The 17,093-nt window shown below is 35.4% G+C and overlaps 1 protein-coding gene across 2 annotated transcripts in view; it reads right to left on the bottom strand.

The window, feature by feature from the left end:
- LDHB (lactate dehydrogenase B) overlaps nucleotides 1–17,093 on the bottom strand; it is a 232,045-nt gene that overhangs the window by 132,213 nt on the left and 82,739 nt on the right. For both annotated transcript variants that reach the window (XM_044087804.1, XM_044087803.1), the window contains exon 3: nucleotides 15,014–15,131. In XM_044087804.1, the coding sequence (XP_043943739.1) occupies nucleotides 15,014–15,131 (118 nt within the window). The remainder of the gene's footprint in view (nucleotides 1–15,013; nucleotides 15,132–17,093) is intronic.

Genomic DNA, 17,093 nt, shown 5'->3' with positions numbered 1-17,093 from the left:
AGGAAAGGAGAAACAACATACGGATCTTTGGTCTGCCTGAAAACATTGAAGGAGAAGACATTATTTCATTCTTAACAACCTGGGTTTGAAAGGGCACATAGAGCACTGAGGAAACCTGCTTCTAACTCAACAAATACTCCTCCTAGATCCATAGTTATAAAATTTCTTTAATTTCTGGACAAGGAACTAATATTAAAATCTACTTGGAGAAAATCACCCTTAAAATACAATCAAAGCTTAATAAGGTTTGACAATGACTATTCTTCCAGAATACTGGAACAAAGGAAAAAAGTCTGGCCAATAATAAAACTGTTGAAACAAAAAAAAAAAAAAATATTAAAGCACAACTGGCCTTTCCAGCCAAGAGAAAATACTTTTTGCCAATAATATGAGAACCTTTAATGATTTAGAAGAAGCTACTATATTCATCAAAAACAACACAGTGTCTGTCCCAGAAGAAATGGAATGGTTGGCCCCTACTCTTAAAAGAATAAATGAAAAAATCATTGGACTGATGCTAAAAAGAAGAAACAAAAAAAAAAATGATTCTAAGATAGCTGTCCCCAAAAAAATAACTCTTACAACTACATCTCTCAAAGTATCAACTGATATGGTACATCAATTGTCATCTGTTTTTATTTTTTAAAAAAGAGGGATTCTTAAACAACTGAGAAACATTAATGATTGATTCAGAATGTTTAAAGAGCCCAATAATTCTTCATAAACAAATTAGGTCAAGATGGGTTACTCTTTACATTATATATAAGCCTAACAAAGCAACATATAATATAAACATAGAAGTATCTATTCCCCTACTTGAACTCATTGAATACTTATCTCGTTCATTTTTCATTGATTTTACATATAATAATTTAAGTAATTAAATAACTAATTCAACAAGGTACCATTCATCAGAGTTCAGACAAATGTAACAAATTAACATCATGTATAATAGCAGTAAAGTAGAGTGTTTTGAAAAAAAAATGCTGCCATGGAGACTAATGCCTTCTTCAGTTAAAGTATGATTTAGAAATGTCATGTATATCCTGGTTAAGTAATAGTAGCAAGCTCTTAGTACAAATGTCATCATTATTCTGTCTAAATATAGTTAATATCAATTATGGCAGGTATCACAGATACCTGAGCTGTTTGATTAATCCTGATATGGTGTGCGTGGATGCAGCTGTGTCTGGCAGCTAGTACAAATGTCATTATTATTACAAATGTTATTATTTTTCTGTCTAAACATAGTTAGTATCAATTATGACAGGTATCATAGCTTCGAGTGCTGTTTGATCAATCCTGATATGGTGTGTGTGGATGCAGCCGTGTCTGGCAGCTAGTACAAATGTCATTATTATTCTGTCTAAACATAGTTAATATCAGTTATGGCAGGTACTATAGCTTCGAGATCTGTTTGATTAAGCCTGACATGGTGTGTGTGGATGAAACTGTGTCTGGCAGCTGTTGTATGTTCATAGGTTCATAGGTTGGTACTAGGCTATTGGCCCTAGGGCCTATGCAAGCCTAACCATAACAATTCCCTGGATATTTCTTCCCACAATATTTACTTCTCTGGACCCCTATCTAGCAGGGTGACTGACGTGATCCCCAGGGTGACTTTCCTATCTCCCATCCAACCATCAATGTTCCTTTTGAAGAGGGCCAAGGAGGCGCTCTGCTTGACATATATGGGCAATCTATTCCAGACTATGGTGAGTCTCTGGGTCAGGAACCTATCCCCCCAGCATGTTTTATTCATTGTGATGACAAGGTTTAGATCCCTGGAGCGTGTGGCCCTGAGGGATTGGGATTTCTTTAAATGGGGCATGTCCAACAGCTCAGGGTTTGACATGGCCTTGTATGTTAAGCAGAGATCGCCCCTGAGTAGACGATATGCCACAGAGTATAGCTGGAGTTTTTTTAGATGGTCAGCATATGGCATCTGCTTCAGGCCTGTGATTCTTTTAGTGAGGTATTTCTGTGGCCTTTCCAGCTGTTGCAGATGTCGTGTGAGGTACATACCATATAGGGCATTATACTCTATAATGGGTCTAATGAGGGATGAGCACAGTGGGACAATAACCTCCTTTTTTCTGGATGAAAAGCCCTTAGTGATGAGGTGTGCCACATAGAAGGATTTCCTGACTGTTGTGGTGATGTGGTTATTGAAAGTGAGACCACTGTCTACCTGTGTCCCTAAGTCTCTCATCACACTTTCGATGTTTAGTGTCCTGCCACCTATGTGGTAATTCATGGGTACATGTTTTTTTTTCCAAAGGGGATAACTATACATTTCTTGGCATTAAGCTTGAGCCCATGGCTCTGGCACCAGGCATCTGTTTCTGTAAGGCCCTTTTGTAGAATATCCACAACATTTGGGGATTCAATAATGGCTCCCAGTTTGCAGTCATCTGCAAACTTTGTTAGCCAGAGTCCCTTAGTGTTGGCCTGTACTTCAGAGAAGTAGATGCCAAACAAGAGTGGTCCCAGGACTGAACCCTGAGGTACTCCACTTGTCACTTGTCTGGAGCTGGATTTGGAGTCGGCTACTTTTACAGTCTGGGTTCTGTCAGTAAGCCAGTTGGCAACCCATCATGTGACATAGGGATTTATGCACAGCTTAGTAAGTTTATCTATGATCCCAGAGTGGGGGATGGTGTTGAAGGAATTGGCAAGGTCCAGATAGGCTGTGTGGACCATCTTACCCTCGTCCACAGCTCTGGAGACTGATTCGAAGAAGTCAGTCAGATTCAGGAGACAAGATTGGCCCTTCACAAACCCAAACTGGGTGGGGTCCAGTGTTTGAAGGTTGCCAATGTCTTTGTTTATAAGTTCCATGATAATGCATTCCATGGCCTTGTAGATCAGGCTTGTCAGACTGATGGGACAGTAGTTCCCAGGATCCAAGGTGGCTCCTCCCTTGTGGAACGGGATAACTGTAGCTGTGCGCCACTTAGTGGGCATGAAGCCTGAGGTGAGGATATGATTAAACATGACACTTAGGTGAGGTGCCAGTTCATTTTGTAGTTCATGTAGTACACAGCCTGGGATGTCATCTGGTCCCATGGATGCTGTATTCTTAGCTTTGGAGAGTGCGTTTTCTACCTGTGTGGCCATGATTATCGGAATTTGGCAATCTTTTGGTATTGAGATGGGCCCTTTAGGGGGTGAGGGGGGATGAAGTTGGCACTAAATCGATCTGCCAGGATACTGACAATATCCTTGGGATCAGTATATTTAATGCCATTCTGTTGTAGCTCACAGTAGATCTGAGCATTGCCATTTAGATTCTTGACATAAATATAGAATGCCTTGTGGTTGTCTTTGGAATCTTTGGCAATTTTATTTTCGTGACTAGCTTTTGAGGATTTTATGAGGGATCTCAGCTTCTAACTGAGGCTGGTGAGGGAGTTTTTTGCATCCTGGGATTTTCCTGTTTTCTGCAACAGTTTCTTCCTTATGTTGTATAGTTTGTTTATAGCAGGGGACCACCAGATTGGCTTCCTTTTTTTGGAGAAGAGCATTGTGGTTCTATTTGGGATTGCACGATTCATGCATGAGTGGATGTGCTCGTACAGTGCTTAGTGTAGGATTCTGCAGTCAAACTTCCAGATCCCATCTGCATGGGTGTTGTGAAGTTTGTCACTTCTGACTTCAGTAGAATGAAGTTGGCTTTGGAGAAGTTTTTTTAAGGAGGTTTCCTTACTGGGGGGTGGGGTTGGGATGTGGATGTCAAAGGTGATTTGCTTATGGTCAAACCTGACCAATGAGGGGGGTGACCACTGGTGTGGCGCATCTATCTCCTATGTTGGTAATGACCAGGTCTAGGATATTGGAGCCCCTGGTGGGACAATGGATCAGTTGATCCAGGGCATTGGAATTTATGAATTCCAAGAACCGTTGGGAAAAGGAGTTGGTACCCGAGTAGTTTTCCCAATTAATGGCAGAGTAGTTGAAATCACCCAGTATTAGGGTGTTTGGTTGTATCTTAATATTTTCCAGTATGTTTAGAAAGGTGTAGTGAGAATCTTGGGGCATGGTGGGGGATCTGCAGCAAGCTACACTTTGGATTGCAGTCTTACCTAGTGTTAGCTGCACCTGGAGAATTTCAGATGCATTGTGTTGGGCAACTAGCCTGGAGGTGTGAATATCCTTGGTGAATATGGGCACTCCTCCACCTTTAGTGCTTCGGTCTTGGTTTTGTGACCGAAAAGTGTGGTAAGAATTGTAGCCTGGTATTGCAGGGGTGCTCTCTGGAGCCTTGAACCAGGTCTCAGTTACTGCACAGATATCAATGTTCTCCATTTTTAGGAGTGCCTCGAGAGAGTGCATTTTGAGGTTTAGACTTCTAGCATTGAGTAGCATTACCTTCAGATTTTGCATGCTTATATCTGTTACAGTGGTGGTTTTATCCTTTGAACCTTGCCTAAAAAAGGCACTATAGGCGTGGCAAGAGCTTTAGCCAGTAACCTGAATCCCAGGGGTGACAGGTGCAGACCATCTCTGGCAAAGCATCGTGGTTTGTCGATCATGTCTTCCCAGGCAGACAAATACTGGATCCCCTTTGAATGACACCAGAAGCTTAGCCAATTGTTGAAGTCAATCATTTTGTCCTTATACTGTGGTATCATTCTGGGTGAAGGCAGGATGCTACTCAGGGCTAGGGTCATACCTGCCTGGGTCACATGATCCAAGAGCTCTTCCATGTCTCTTTTCATGTAGTCCAGGGAGGTATGTCTCAAGTCATTCACTCCAGCATGGGGAATGACAGAATTGTATTTGTACTTGTTGTGGAGTGACTCAAGTGCATGTGTTGCCAATTTCATCTCCGGGAAGCTGTGGGTTGCGGCTTGTGATCGAGGTTTACTGATGCTTGTGTATTAGGAAGAGACATTTGGTGTTTTAGCCTGGATCCAGGGGAAGGGGGTGGAAAAAACCATGATTTGGGATATTTTGGCAGAGAATAGATTATTTATACATCTGCTGAGTGAGAGGTAGGAAGGCTGGAAGAATGTGTTATCTCTTGTTCTAGCGGCTTGTTGGGAGGGTTTTTTTTTTTTATCTGTTTGCTGTCTGTTCTTTTTCTGGCTGCTGCCTCATTGAAAGAGAGGGAATTTAGGTTTGAAGTTGCAGTTAAGTGAAGCTTTGCTTCAGGTGCATCAAGAGCCTCTGGTATGCAGTACACGGGCTCACTAACAGAAACAGACACTCCCAGGTTGCTATTGTATCGGAGACAGAGCGATGATAATGTTTAATTTCTCTGAGGAACCTCCAAGATGATTCTCGGCAATGAAGTTTTTGGTTTAAAAAAAATATATATATGTATATATATATATATATATATATATATATATATATATATATATATATAAAATAAAGGGGCTGTTTTAAACCACATTATCATATATCACATTATTATTACCACATTATCGATGGTCTCCCAGCACTTCGTTTAACTCATTAAGTTCATTCTTGATAAAAAAATAATAATAATAATCAGCACAATTTTATATTTAAAATGTATTTTGGTCCAAACACATTAAGGACTTACATAAGAGTAGAAGTCCGAGTTATTTGTGAAAGACTAAGAGCACTTGGTCTTGTGCAGTACCTTTTGCAGCGGTCTGGGAGGGGAGCTTACTCGGACATGTTGGGCATATGGGGATAGCTGATTCTAGGGGTGTTTGCAGTTGCCTGGAAGTGCTAGAGAGTCATCAGATTTCCTTCTTGGAAATATCTGTGGGAATGGAAGGTGTGTTGAGTGGTTCACTGGCAGATTGGCCACTGCATGGAACAGCCTGGTAAAATGGGACATGACAAATATTGGTTTGGATATTTTAAGAACAGCCTGGAAACACACCACATGAACTAGTGAATGGTATGCTGGCAAAACTGGATGGGCATTGTTGCCCATGCTTGAAATGCTGATATGTGTGTATGTAAGGATGGAAATAAATAACAAATAAGAAACTAGAAGGGTCTCATAATTTAAAGTCTATGGACTGTATAAACATGCTTGGTAGGAGCTAATAATAAGAATAAGCATTAAAGCTTGTGGTCTCTCAAATAACTAAGCAACAGCCAACACACACACACACACACATACACACACACACACACACACACACACACACACACACACACACACACACACACACACACACACACACACACACACACACACACACACACACACACACACTGCTAACACAAAAAATTAGTAAATCTAGACATAAAATATATAATCATCTTATAAGATGAAGCAGTTTGTTGAATTTAGATATTAAAGACAGGATTTAATAACATTGGCTTGTATATAATAACACTATTGTCTTAACATGTCATAAATGACATACAAGGGGAAGCATGATGACTTACTTATATAAGTAAATATGCATAACAAGTCATGTAATTGCTTTAACTTGAATTGTAGTTTTTGTAACCCATCTTGACCATATATAATACTTAAGTGGTTACCAAGGTAACTAATGTTTTATACATGACATCAAACTGACAAAGTTGTTCAACAGAAACAATAGAAGCCTGAACTTGAAATGTCACAGAATGTAACAATCATATTATGAACAAATAATATTAAATTGACAATAGACACTCAGTTTAATAACATGGGCTTGTATATAATAACACTACTGCTTTAACTTGTCATAAATGACATACACTATATTGAACATCAAGGGGAAGCATGATGATTTTCTCATATAAGTAAATGTGCATAACAAGTCATATAATTGCTTTAACTTGAATTGTGGTTTGTAACTCATCTTGACCATACATACTATTTAAGCTGTTACCAAGGTAACTAATGTCTTATACATGACATCAAACTGACAAAGTTGTTCAAGGGAAACAACTGAAGCTTGAACTAGGAATGTCACAGAATGCAACAATCACATTCTGAACAAATAGTATTAAATTGACAATAATGACTCAGTTTAACCTTTGCTGATTATACAAAATAGAATGTTGCCATTTAAATCTAAAAATTTCCAGTATATGCCATAAATGCCAATTTATGAATATGGAAAGGGGACTTGTAATCATTAATTGCAATAAGTGAATTTGTTGTTTTTACCAATAATTTCACTCATTTTATAATAAGAAATGACAGATATGGAAATCCTTATGTGTAGGAAATAGGGGGAAGAGAGATGCACTGATAATTAAAATGCACTAACTTTCATCAATGTTCACATAAAACAAACTTGATGCTTTATGTAAGTTAGTAACAAACAAAGTGATTACTTAAATGCTGGCAAAGAATGAAATACAATTTCTGATATATCCAGTAACTACACTGTATTATAAACATAAGGTATAAATATTATTACCATCTATTTATATTAAGTAATAAGTTTTGAAAGACTTCATCAATAAGGGTGAATATGTTAAATAACTGTGTGCTATAATCTTTTACTGAGGTTTTGTATATGATACATCCTACTTTATTATGATTGAATTGCTTGTCATCTGTCTTTCTTGTAAATATTAATTTCTTATACAATAAGTAGACATTTATATTGTATTAGAATTCTGTCTAATCTACAATAGTACAATATATGTTCAAAATAATATAAATATTGTTTATTCCTATTACAAATATTCTCCATATTATAATTCAATTTATGGAGCTCAAATGTTCTGGATTGTCAAGTATGAGTGATAATCTGATGGATTTAGGTTTATCCATCAGATTAGGAATGATTTTTATTCCATGGCTAGTGCAGCTCTTAGTTTTGTTAACATTTATTCATTTAAATTTGTTATTTCACAAAAACATTTTTAGTATGCCTGACCAAAACATTACTTTACTGGTAAACACTCAAAGTATAAAACTGATAATTTCCTTTAAAAGCTCAAACATATACTTTATAGTTATCAGAGGAAAATGTTTAATAGTCACAATAAAACAAAAAATACATAGTCTAAATAACCTAAGATAGATTTAATTTTATTATCTTTAAATACCAATGGCTTAAACAATCCTAGCAAGAGATCAAATCTACTGAAATATTTAAAACTGAACAAAGCACAAATTGTCTTCCTTCAAGAAACTCGTTTCAGAACAAATGACAATTACAAATGGAATCCTAAGGAATATATGATATTGACACAATCCACTTATAAGACAAAGACAAAAGGGGTAACAATTTTATGGAAAACAAATGTGATTAATCTAGAAATAGTTTATAAGTGTGAAGATAAAGAAGGCCTTATGGCATTAGTAATAGTTAAATATAATAACAGAATATGGACCCTAGCCAATCTATACTTGTTCCCAGGCATTAGAACAGGAACTGTTAAAAAACATTTGTATTTCACTTCCATTAATTAGGAGGAGATTTTAACTGTATATTTGATATTTCTGAAACTACAAATAAAAGACCACTGCTCACATCTGCTTTATCAAAAGCATTAAACAAGTGGGTAGAATCATTTCATCTTGTAGATACTTTCAAATTTCAAGAAGATACATCTTTATTGTTTTCCCATCAAGATCACAGATTTGGTACTCAAACTAGAACAGATAAAATATTTGCTGCCCATGACTTACACTCTAAAATCATTAATTTCTCAATCACACTGTCCCTTTTCAGACCACAATTTATTGATACTAAAACTTCAAAATGAGTACAAACCATTAATCTTTAACTCCAGAATTCCAGCATATATAACTAAAATTAAAGAGTTAAAACCCTGGTTATTATCTGAATAACAGTTCTTCTTAGATATTAATTATACCACAGAGATAAATAAAATAATGATATGGTACTCATTAAATACTTACATATATGGTAAAACCCTAACTTGGTATAAAAAAATCAGAGAATGGGATTCTGAATTATCTATAATCCAAACTTTTGCCAGTAAAAGCTGAAAAAATCAAAATCGTTTGGAGATGAAAAAGAAAGTAGAAATATTAAACAATAAATACAATGAAATTCTAACACATAAAACTAGTTTAGCTTTAGAAAAACTAAAAATGAATAACTTGGCCACTTTTCCCAAATATCTACATAATTTCTCCACAAGAATCAAAACAGAATTAAAAGCTAATAACATTAAAAGTATCTTCCATGAAAAGAAATGGAAAAATGTCTCGGATATAGGTGACATTCTTGATACCTATAGAAATCACTATATGGAACATTTCCAAAAAGAAAATATACATATCGATCAATTAAATCTAGATGAAAAATGTTCTAATTAAAAAAAAACAGAAAAATTAAAACTAGATTTGCAAGCACCCATATCCTGCAAAGAAATTACAGATACAATAAAAGAGGGTAAAAATAATAAAGCTCCAGGTATAGATAGCATATTTATGGAAATATATAAACTTTTTCCTTCAAAGATACCATCCCTTTTCCATAAAACTCTATTAAAAGTTCAGTCACAAGCTTTAATACCACCTTCTTGGAGATATCCCTTAATCACACCAATCCTAAAGGAAAACAAATCCCCAAACCTCTGTACCTTATATAGACCTATATCATTATTATATAATGACTATAATATATTTATGACAATATTAACTAACAGAATGAAAATACCACTATCCAAAACAATAAATAATGGTCAAACTGGATATATATATCATAGACACACACATGACAATATTAAAAGGATAATTTCTCTTATAGATTATGTTAATAAAGAAAATAAAGAAACACTCATAGTTGGCTTAGATATGGAGAAAGCCTTTGATTCCCTAAAGTGGGACTATTTATTAAAAAGCCTAATGCTATTTGAATTTTCTGCATCCCTTGTTCATCTCCTAAAGAATATATACACAGATAATTTAGCGTATGTCAAGTTAGGTCCTTTTATCTCTGAATCTATACATATAACAAACGGCATTAAACAAGGATGTCCCATGTCACCAATTCTATTTGCTCTGGCTATTGAAATATTGGCAGATTCAATTTGTAACAATATAAAAATCAAAGGAATAGATGTTTATGACAATACAGTTCTAAAGTAATGCTATTTGCTGATGACATATTACTAACATTATCTAATGTAAAAGAGACATTAGAAGAATTAGATATATTAATTGACAAATTTCACATGACTTCAGGACTCAATTTCAATAAATCAAAATCAAAAATTTTATTTTTAAATAAAACAAAAGAACTGCAGACTAAGGGGGATCACATCATAGGGAAACAAGAATCTACCTTAAAATATCTAGGAATTGAGTTATGCAAGGATAATAATTAATTAGTCTCAAAAAACTACAATAATATCATCAATACAATTAAAATTTCTGTGGAATAATGGAACAAAATAATATTAACATTTGAAGATAGACTACAGTTAATAAAATGGTTTTACTTCCCAATATCCTACATATAGCCTTGGCAATACAACTGTTACCAGAAAGGAATATACTTAAAGAAATAAATTCATGCCTAATACAACTTTTCTGGTTTCCCAAACGAAACAGAATAGCTTTAATACATCATATCAGACCATGGAAACAGGGAGGATTAAACTTTCCTGATATAGAAACATATATAAAAGCATCAATATCTAAAACAATCTCAGATTGGATAAGTCCAAATTACTCTGCAACTTGGAAAGAATTACTAAAAGTAATACCAATAAATGAATTTGATTTACAAAAAAATTTTAAATAACAGATAAAAACAATTTGCCATGGCACATATTATGTATTAGTGTGCAGTATAACATAACTAAACCCACTAAAACTCATATGATTAATTATTACATTGACTCATTTAGGAAAATTATTAATGCAAATATAGATTTAAAAATCTGGTTTGATCTTTTAACACCATTATAATCACAAAGAACTTTCCACATAAAATATATAGAAAAATTATCAATTCCTGGGAACAGAAAGGATTTGTTTGTTGGCTCCAATGTATCAAAGAACTAAAAGTTTTAGATATGCAAGTAATAAAAACAACATACAGAATTCCACAACAGGACTGATTAACTTTACAGAGTATTCTGTCATATTCGCAAGATTTAAGTAGAATAATTAACGATTCTTCATTTAAAGAAATACCTAAATTTACGAAATACATATATGAAATCATATATAATGACTTTGACATGGGAAATAGTATTTAAAAATTTTACAAAATATTGATAAACAATGAAACAACATCCAAAAGTTCATAATGGAAATATATAACAAAAGGACACTCAATACAGTTAACTGAAGTTATTAAAACAAATATCCTTCTTCTTCTTCTGGATTTTCCCGGTTAGGGGTCACCACAGTGGAATACCTGTCCGCTCATGACTGGCAGTGGAGTCTTTACACTGTCGAGTTGCCAGCCTGGCGCCCAACTTTCCACAGAAGGCACACACTTGCACGCACTCACACCTAGGGCCAATTTAGAGTGTCCAATCCACCTACAGCATGTCTTTGGGATGTGGGAGGAAACCCATGTGACCACAGGGAGGACATGCAGACTCCACACAGAAGGCACACCAGCCGAGGATTGAACCAGAGAACCTCTTGCTGTGAGGTGGCAATGCTAACTGCTGCACCACCGTTGCTGCGCATTAAAACAAAAGTATCCTATTATCGATAAAATATACATCCTTTACACAGTACTGGAAAGTTTGTAATTAGAAATGCTTGCACAGAGCATTTTTAACCCCAGACAGAGTCAGTAAAATTAGTTCTTCCATAAAAGGAATATTTTGGAGATGTGAGCAAGTATACAATGCAGATTGGAAAAACATTTTCTTTGATTCTGTTAAAATTAAGCCATTTTGGATTGGTAATTATAACTTTCTACAAGCTTTATTTAATGAATCATTTTATTTAACTAAAGCTCTTGTATTATTAAATGTGAATGAAGGTCCTCATTTGAATAGCTCAAACATGTATGCATAAAATATACTTGCAATTTCAAGGAAGTGTATAACAACAAGATGGAATACAAACACAATACCAACTTTGGAAGACTTCTACAGCCTACTGAAGACCACAGCATTATTGGAAATTAAAATTAAAGAAGTAAGAATTTATCCAAAGCCATTTATCAACAGCCCTTAGGGAAAAGTCTTATCATTGATTGGCACTATACAATAATTGATCAGACACTCTGATAATGGATTGGACATACTTATAAAGTAACTGCATACATTAAGATCTGTTATAGTATCAGGCTAATGTAAAGAGTGTACATAACTATTTAAGATGTTATGTATAAATACTATGGTATCCATTCAAATGTATTTGAAAAATAAAAAAAAATTTTTGAGGAAAAATAAATACATGCTTAAACACTTGAACATAAGTATACAAGTTACAAATGTAAAAAATCCACATAGAAAATATAACGGCAAGCACCAGTATCTGAGTACACAGTACAGACAAACAAAGATACTCACACTATTTTCAATAGCCAGTGCAGTCTTCACTGATCACCTCAGTGTTACATGGGGGTTTTATTTTGATCACATCTTCCTTACTCATAATGATATGCAAATAAATGGTGGTATGCTTATATGCACAATGAGGCAGCAACATTCTTGGATCACTTTATACATGCCTTTGCACTAGCATTCTTTTAACCATGGTCCTGCTACAAAGAAGCATACATTGTATATCTATCACATAATGTACCGGCCTCAGTGTCACTTGACACAGAGCACAATGCAGCTACTATTAAAAATCAAAGACAGGCAAGAGCATGGCTAAAGTATACTATCTAACATTAAGTAGGGTAAGCAAGTAAACTGCAGTACACTCGGTATAATATGCCAAGTGTTATATTAGTTATTGCTACATGCATTTTATCCCAGGCTGAAATACTGGCATTTTTTGTCAGTTGCACAGCTTGTTAAATTATGTAATGAAAGTTCATGAGATTGACCGTTACATAATTCAAAGGCTTTTGCCCTTTCTTCATATTTGTGCAGTCCTGGAGATAATTTACCTACATTCCAGGGAATTTCTGGGTAAGTAAGTAAATAAATAAATAAATAACACAACTTAACTGGTGATGTGGGGCTTCACCACTCATTGCTCAGCATGCCCTGTAAGCTTACCTTGGTACTCAGAAAGGCTTACTGTGATGCAGAAGCCATAAACCCATAGGTTTCTACATTACAATGAGCCCAAATGACTCAGAGGACACTCTCCCGCCACTGTTTTCAATTTGCAGTTGCTGTAACAAGGATAACAGTCTTACTGGTGAAGCCATATTCAAATACAGCAGTCTGAGGGAGTTGCAAAGGCAATTTAGCTATGTGCTCTGCCCTGCAAATAGCAAGTTAGTTTTTTAGGTAGATAAGAGGAAAAAGTGAACACTGTCTTTTGATAGCATTCCCCATTCTCTCCTGTGGGAATGGTCACAGCTTGTACTGCAACCAAACCTGTCAACTGTACATATTTTTGCATAATGGCCAGATTTTTTGCTTCATATTTTGGTCTGTTCCCCATAAAAGTTTTGTTTTTTGACAAATCGTTGGGATGATCTAAGGATTAAAGTCACTAAATAATGTCATGCATTTGAGTTTCAGACTTCATATCCTTCAAAAAAATGCATGCTGACACAAATCCTGTTATTCTACCAACTTTCTAAGTTTGTAAGAGAAAGATTTAAAATGTGTCCCTAGTTTTGGGCCCTTGGCCCCTCATTATGTCAGGCTTTGTCCAGATTTCTTGCGCTAACAGGTTGAGAGGTATGACTGAAACTATTAGGTAGGTATCACAAAGCAGAATGTGTGTGTGTGTGTGTGTGTGTGTGTGTGTGTGTGTGTGTGTGTGTGTGTGTGTGTGTGTGTGTGTGTGTGTGTGTGTCTATGCATTGTAGTGCTCACTCCAAAGTGTTAAATGATGTTTGGTCAGAATGGGAATCGTCATCTAAGTTTGTCTGAATTTCATTTAATCAACTGTTAAATGGCTTTAGAAAACTACTTCCCCCATAGGACCCATGGAATAGCCAATTCTTGTGATTTGAGATTTAGTGATTTTTACAGAATGGATTTGATATTTGTGGTTCGACTTTGTGCCCTTCAGAAAATAAATACACACACACACACACACACACACACACACACACACACACACACACACATATATATATATATGTATATAAATATAAATGTGTGTGTATATATATATATATATATATATATATATATATATATATATATATATATATATATATATATATATATATATATATATATATATATATATATTATGTCAGATTATTGATTTTTCGGGTCTATATTACATAGATGAAAAATCAAAATATTGAACGCTTGGATGAGCTAAAACACAGGTAATCAAAATCGCTATTGTGGGGGGCTGTGCCCCCATCCCCCTAAAAATATATTCCAACTCTGAGATCGCACTACAGTGAGGAAATGGAAAATTTTCGGATCTTCACTGTACCACAATCTCACAATATCGATTTCAATTACCTGCGTTTTCGCTCATCCGAGCATTCGAGATTTTGATTTTTCGTCATTCTGATATGAACCCGATTTTTTGTGAACTCAAACTTCATATGCTCGAGACAGTATGTTAAATTTTCGGAAAACTCCAGGCATTTGTATGGAGATCACAATATAGTGAGGACTTGGGAATTTACCCGTTTTCTCACTGTAGTGCAATCTTGGAGTTGGTATATATAATTTGTATGGGGGTGGGTAGGCATAGCAACTCCAAATGGGGATGCATGGGGGTTGCCCCACTGCAAAAATATATATTTTGGTTGTTTTGTTTTATTTAAGTTTTCAGAAAGTGGAACATATGGTCTTGACCATTTGAAATTTGAGTTTCCAAAAATTCAATAATCTGACATATATATATATATATATATATATATATATATATATATATATATATATATATTTAAATATTTAAGTGTTCAAATGCACCTTTCTTAAAAGTACACTGCATTCATTAAACATCTCTATAAACTGTATCTGATGATCTTGTTAATCTGCTAATGAAATTTTACAAATATGTATAACAGAAAAGACTAACCTTTATCAGCAACAATTTTTGGAGTTTTATGGAATAAACCTCCGTCTTGAAGATCCAACATTTCTCCTCGAAGCCTGTCTTCAATAACATCAACTAATGCAAGGTCATCCATTAGCTCCTAGAAAAGAATAGATTTAACATTTAAATGAAGTATTTTTTTGTACACAAACAAGTACTTGTCAGTATATTATCTAAACAGACATTTTGTTCTGCCCTCACTTTTGTGCATAAGGAAGTCCATTCACTACAGCACAGCCATACAAGGAATCCCTGAGTCCAGTGCAAGGGTGGACATGATCACCTTACTTGCCGAGTTTTTACAATGCCTTTGTGTCCTGATGATATGCAATTCATTTTTTGTATTGTTCTCTTTACCATATGTATTTTACTCACTATATTTATTTATATTTATCTTTGTATATATAGTAGCTAACATTATCAACTGCTCATGGTGTTAACAATGTGAACTGTAGATCCTGTTTGCTGAATATTCACTTTATCAAACTGCGTTTATTGGAATGTCTGTACGGTCAGAACTGGATGTCTGTAAGGTTTGGGAGTGTGTGTGTGTGTGTGTTTCTGTGTGTTTGTGTGTACATGTGTTTGCAGTTTAGAGCTAGAGCTGGTGTTAGCTAAGGGAATATTTTTAGGGCTGTGTTTGTGAAGGGGACTGTGTGTGTGTGTGTGTGTGTGTGTGTGTGTGTGTGTGTGTGTGTGTGTGTGTGTGTGTGTACGTATAATTGCTGATTAGGGGTAAGTTAGGGTTTAATTTTAGTGTAATGTGTGTGTGGGTTCTGTAAATGAGTGTTTTGATTAGTGGTATTGCTAAGGAAAAGATTTTTATTAATGTAATGTGCAGGGTTGGGATTTTGCCAAAGACAGGGTTAGGTTTAGGGTTATGGTTAGCAGACAGCTTAACCTTAACCCTGCCCCTGCCCCAAACCAGTCATGTACATTACATTAAGAAAAACTTTTCCTTAACAATACCACTATTCAGATATAGATTGCCTAGTGTTACTGTTAGTTTTTTTTTTTTTTTTTGTTAGTTGGATTCACTGTTTGTGAAAGGAGAGCATTTGTTCTTCTTTTTTAATAACAGTAAGTTGGGGGCGGGGGTGTTAGTGTGCATTTAGTCAATGTATTGATCTGCTTTGATCAATGAAATGGTGGAAGTCCTTCTCTCTCTCTCACTATTATATATATATATATATATATATATATATATATATATATATATATATTTATATAGATATGGACACAGGTAAAATAATCGAGATAGAGAAGGACTATATTAATATATAAACTGCAAGAAACACCCATCCAAGCTAGAGTCCTCACTTTGTAACATCTTAAACCTCTTGTAGCATACCCAACCCAAGCAATAACCTATGCATGGGTGTGGGTAATGCTGGATTTACCCACAGTTGGTGTGGTTTGGTCACAAGGGAGAAGCCCAAGTGGTGAAACAAAGACAACTGTGGGTAAATCCAGCATTACCCACACTCAGAAGTGGGTTATTACTATTATACAATGATATTATTTAAGAAAAAAATACTTACTTTTCTTAAATAATGGCATTGTATAATGCCTCTGTGCTGCCCTTCCACAGCTGACTGGTATCCTGGAGCAGTTCTGATGTACTGCGCATGCACATCCTTACGCAGTACATCAGAGCTGTGAGTAGAGGAAGCAACCGAGAAAGGAAGATCTCCGTTGCTTTTTTAAAGTTGTCTCACTATGTTAAATGAGTTTAACATTGCGAGATATCTTTAAAAAAAGCAACGAAGAAAGAAAGATCTCCGTTCCGTTTTTTAAAGCTGTCTTGCTATGTTAAATGAGTTTAACATAGCGAGACAGCTTTAAAAAAGGAACAGAGAAAGGAAGATCTCCGTTCCGTTTTTTTTAAGATATCTCGCTATGTTAAACTCATTTAACATCGCAAGATTACAGCAACGGAGCTCTTCCGTTCTCCATTGCTGCCTAACACAAAAAAAGTAAAGACTTATACTAATGGAAAAAGTCCGGGTGACCTGACCTTTTGCCATTAGTATAAGTTGGATTTACAATGGGCACGCTGACC

This window comes from Protopterus annectens, chromosome 11.part0, assembly GCF_019279795.1.
Source record: "Protopterus annectens isolate FY-2018-M chromosome 11.part0, PAN1.0, whole genome shotgun sequence".
Lineage (NCBI taxonomy): Eukaryota > Metazoa > Chordata > Ceratodontiformes > Protopteridae > Protopterus > Protopterus annectens.
The sequence above is the reverse complement of the archived record's forward strand: the minus strand, read 5'-3'. Positions and strand labels throughout refer to the sequence as shown.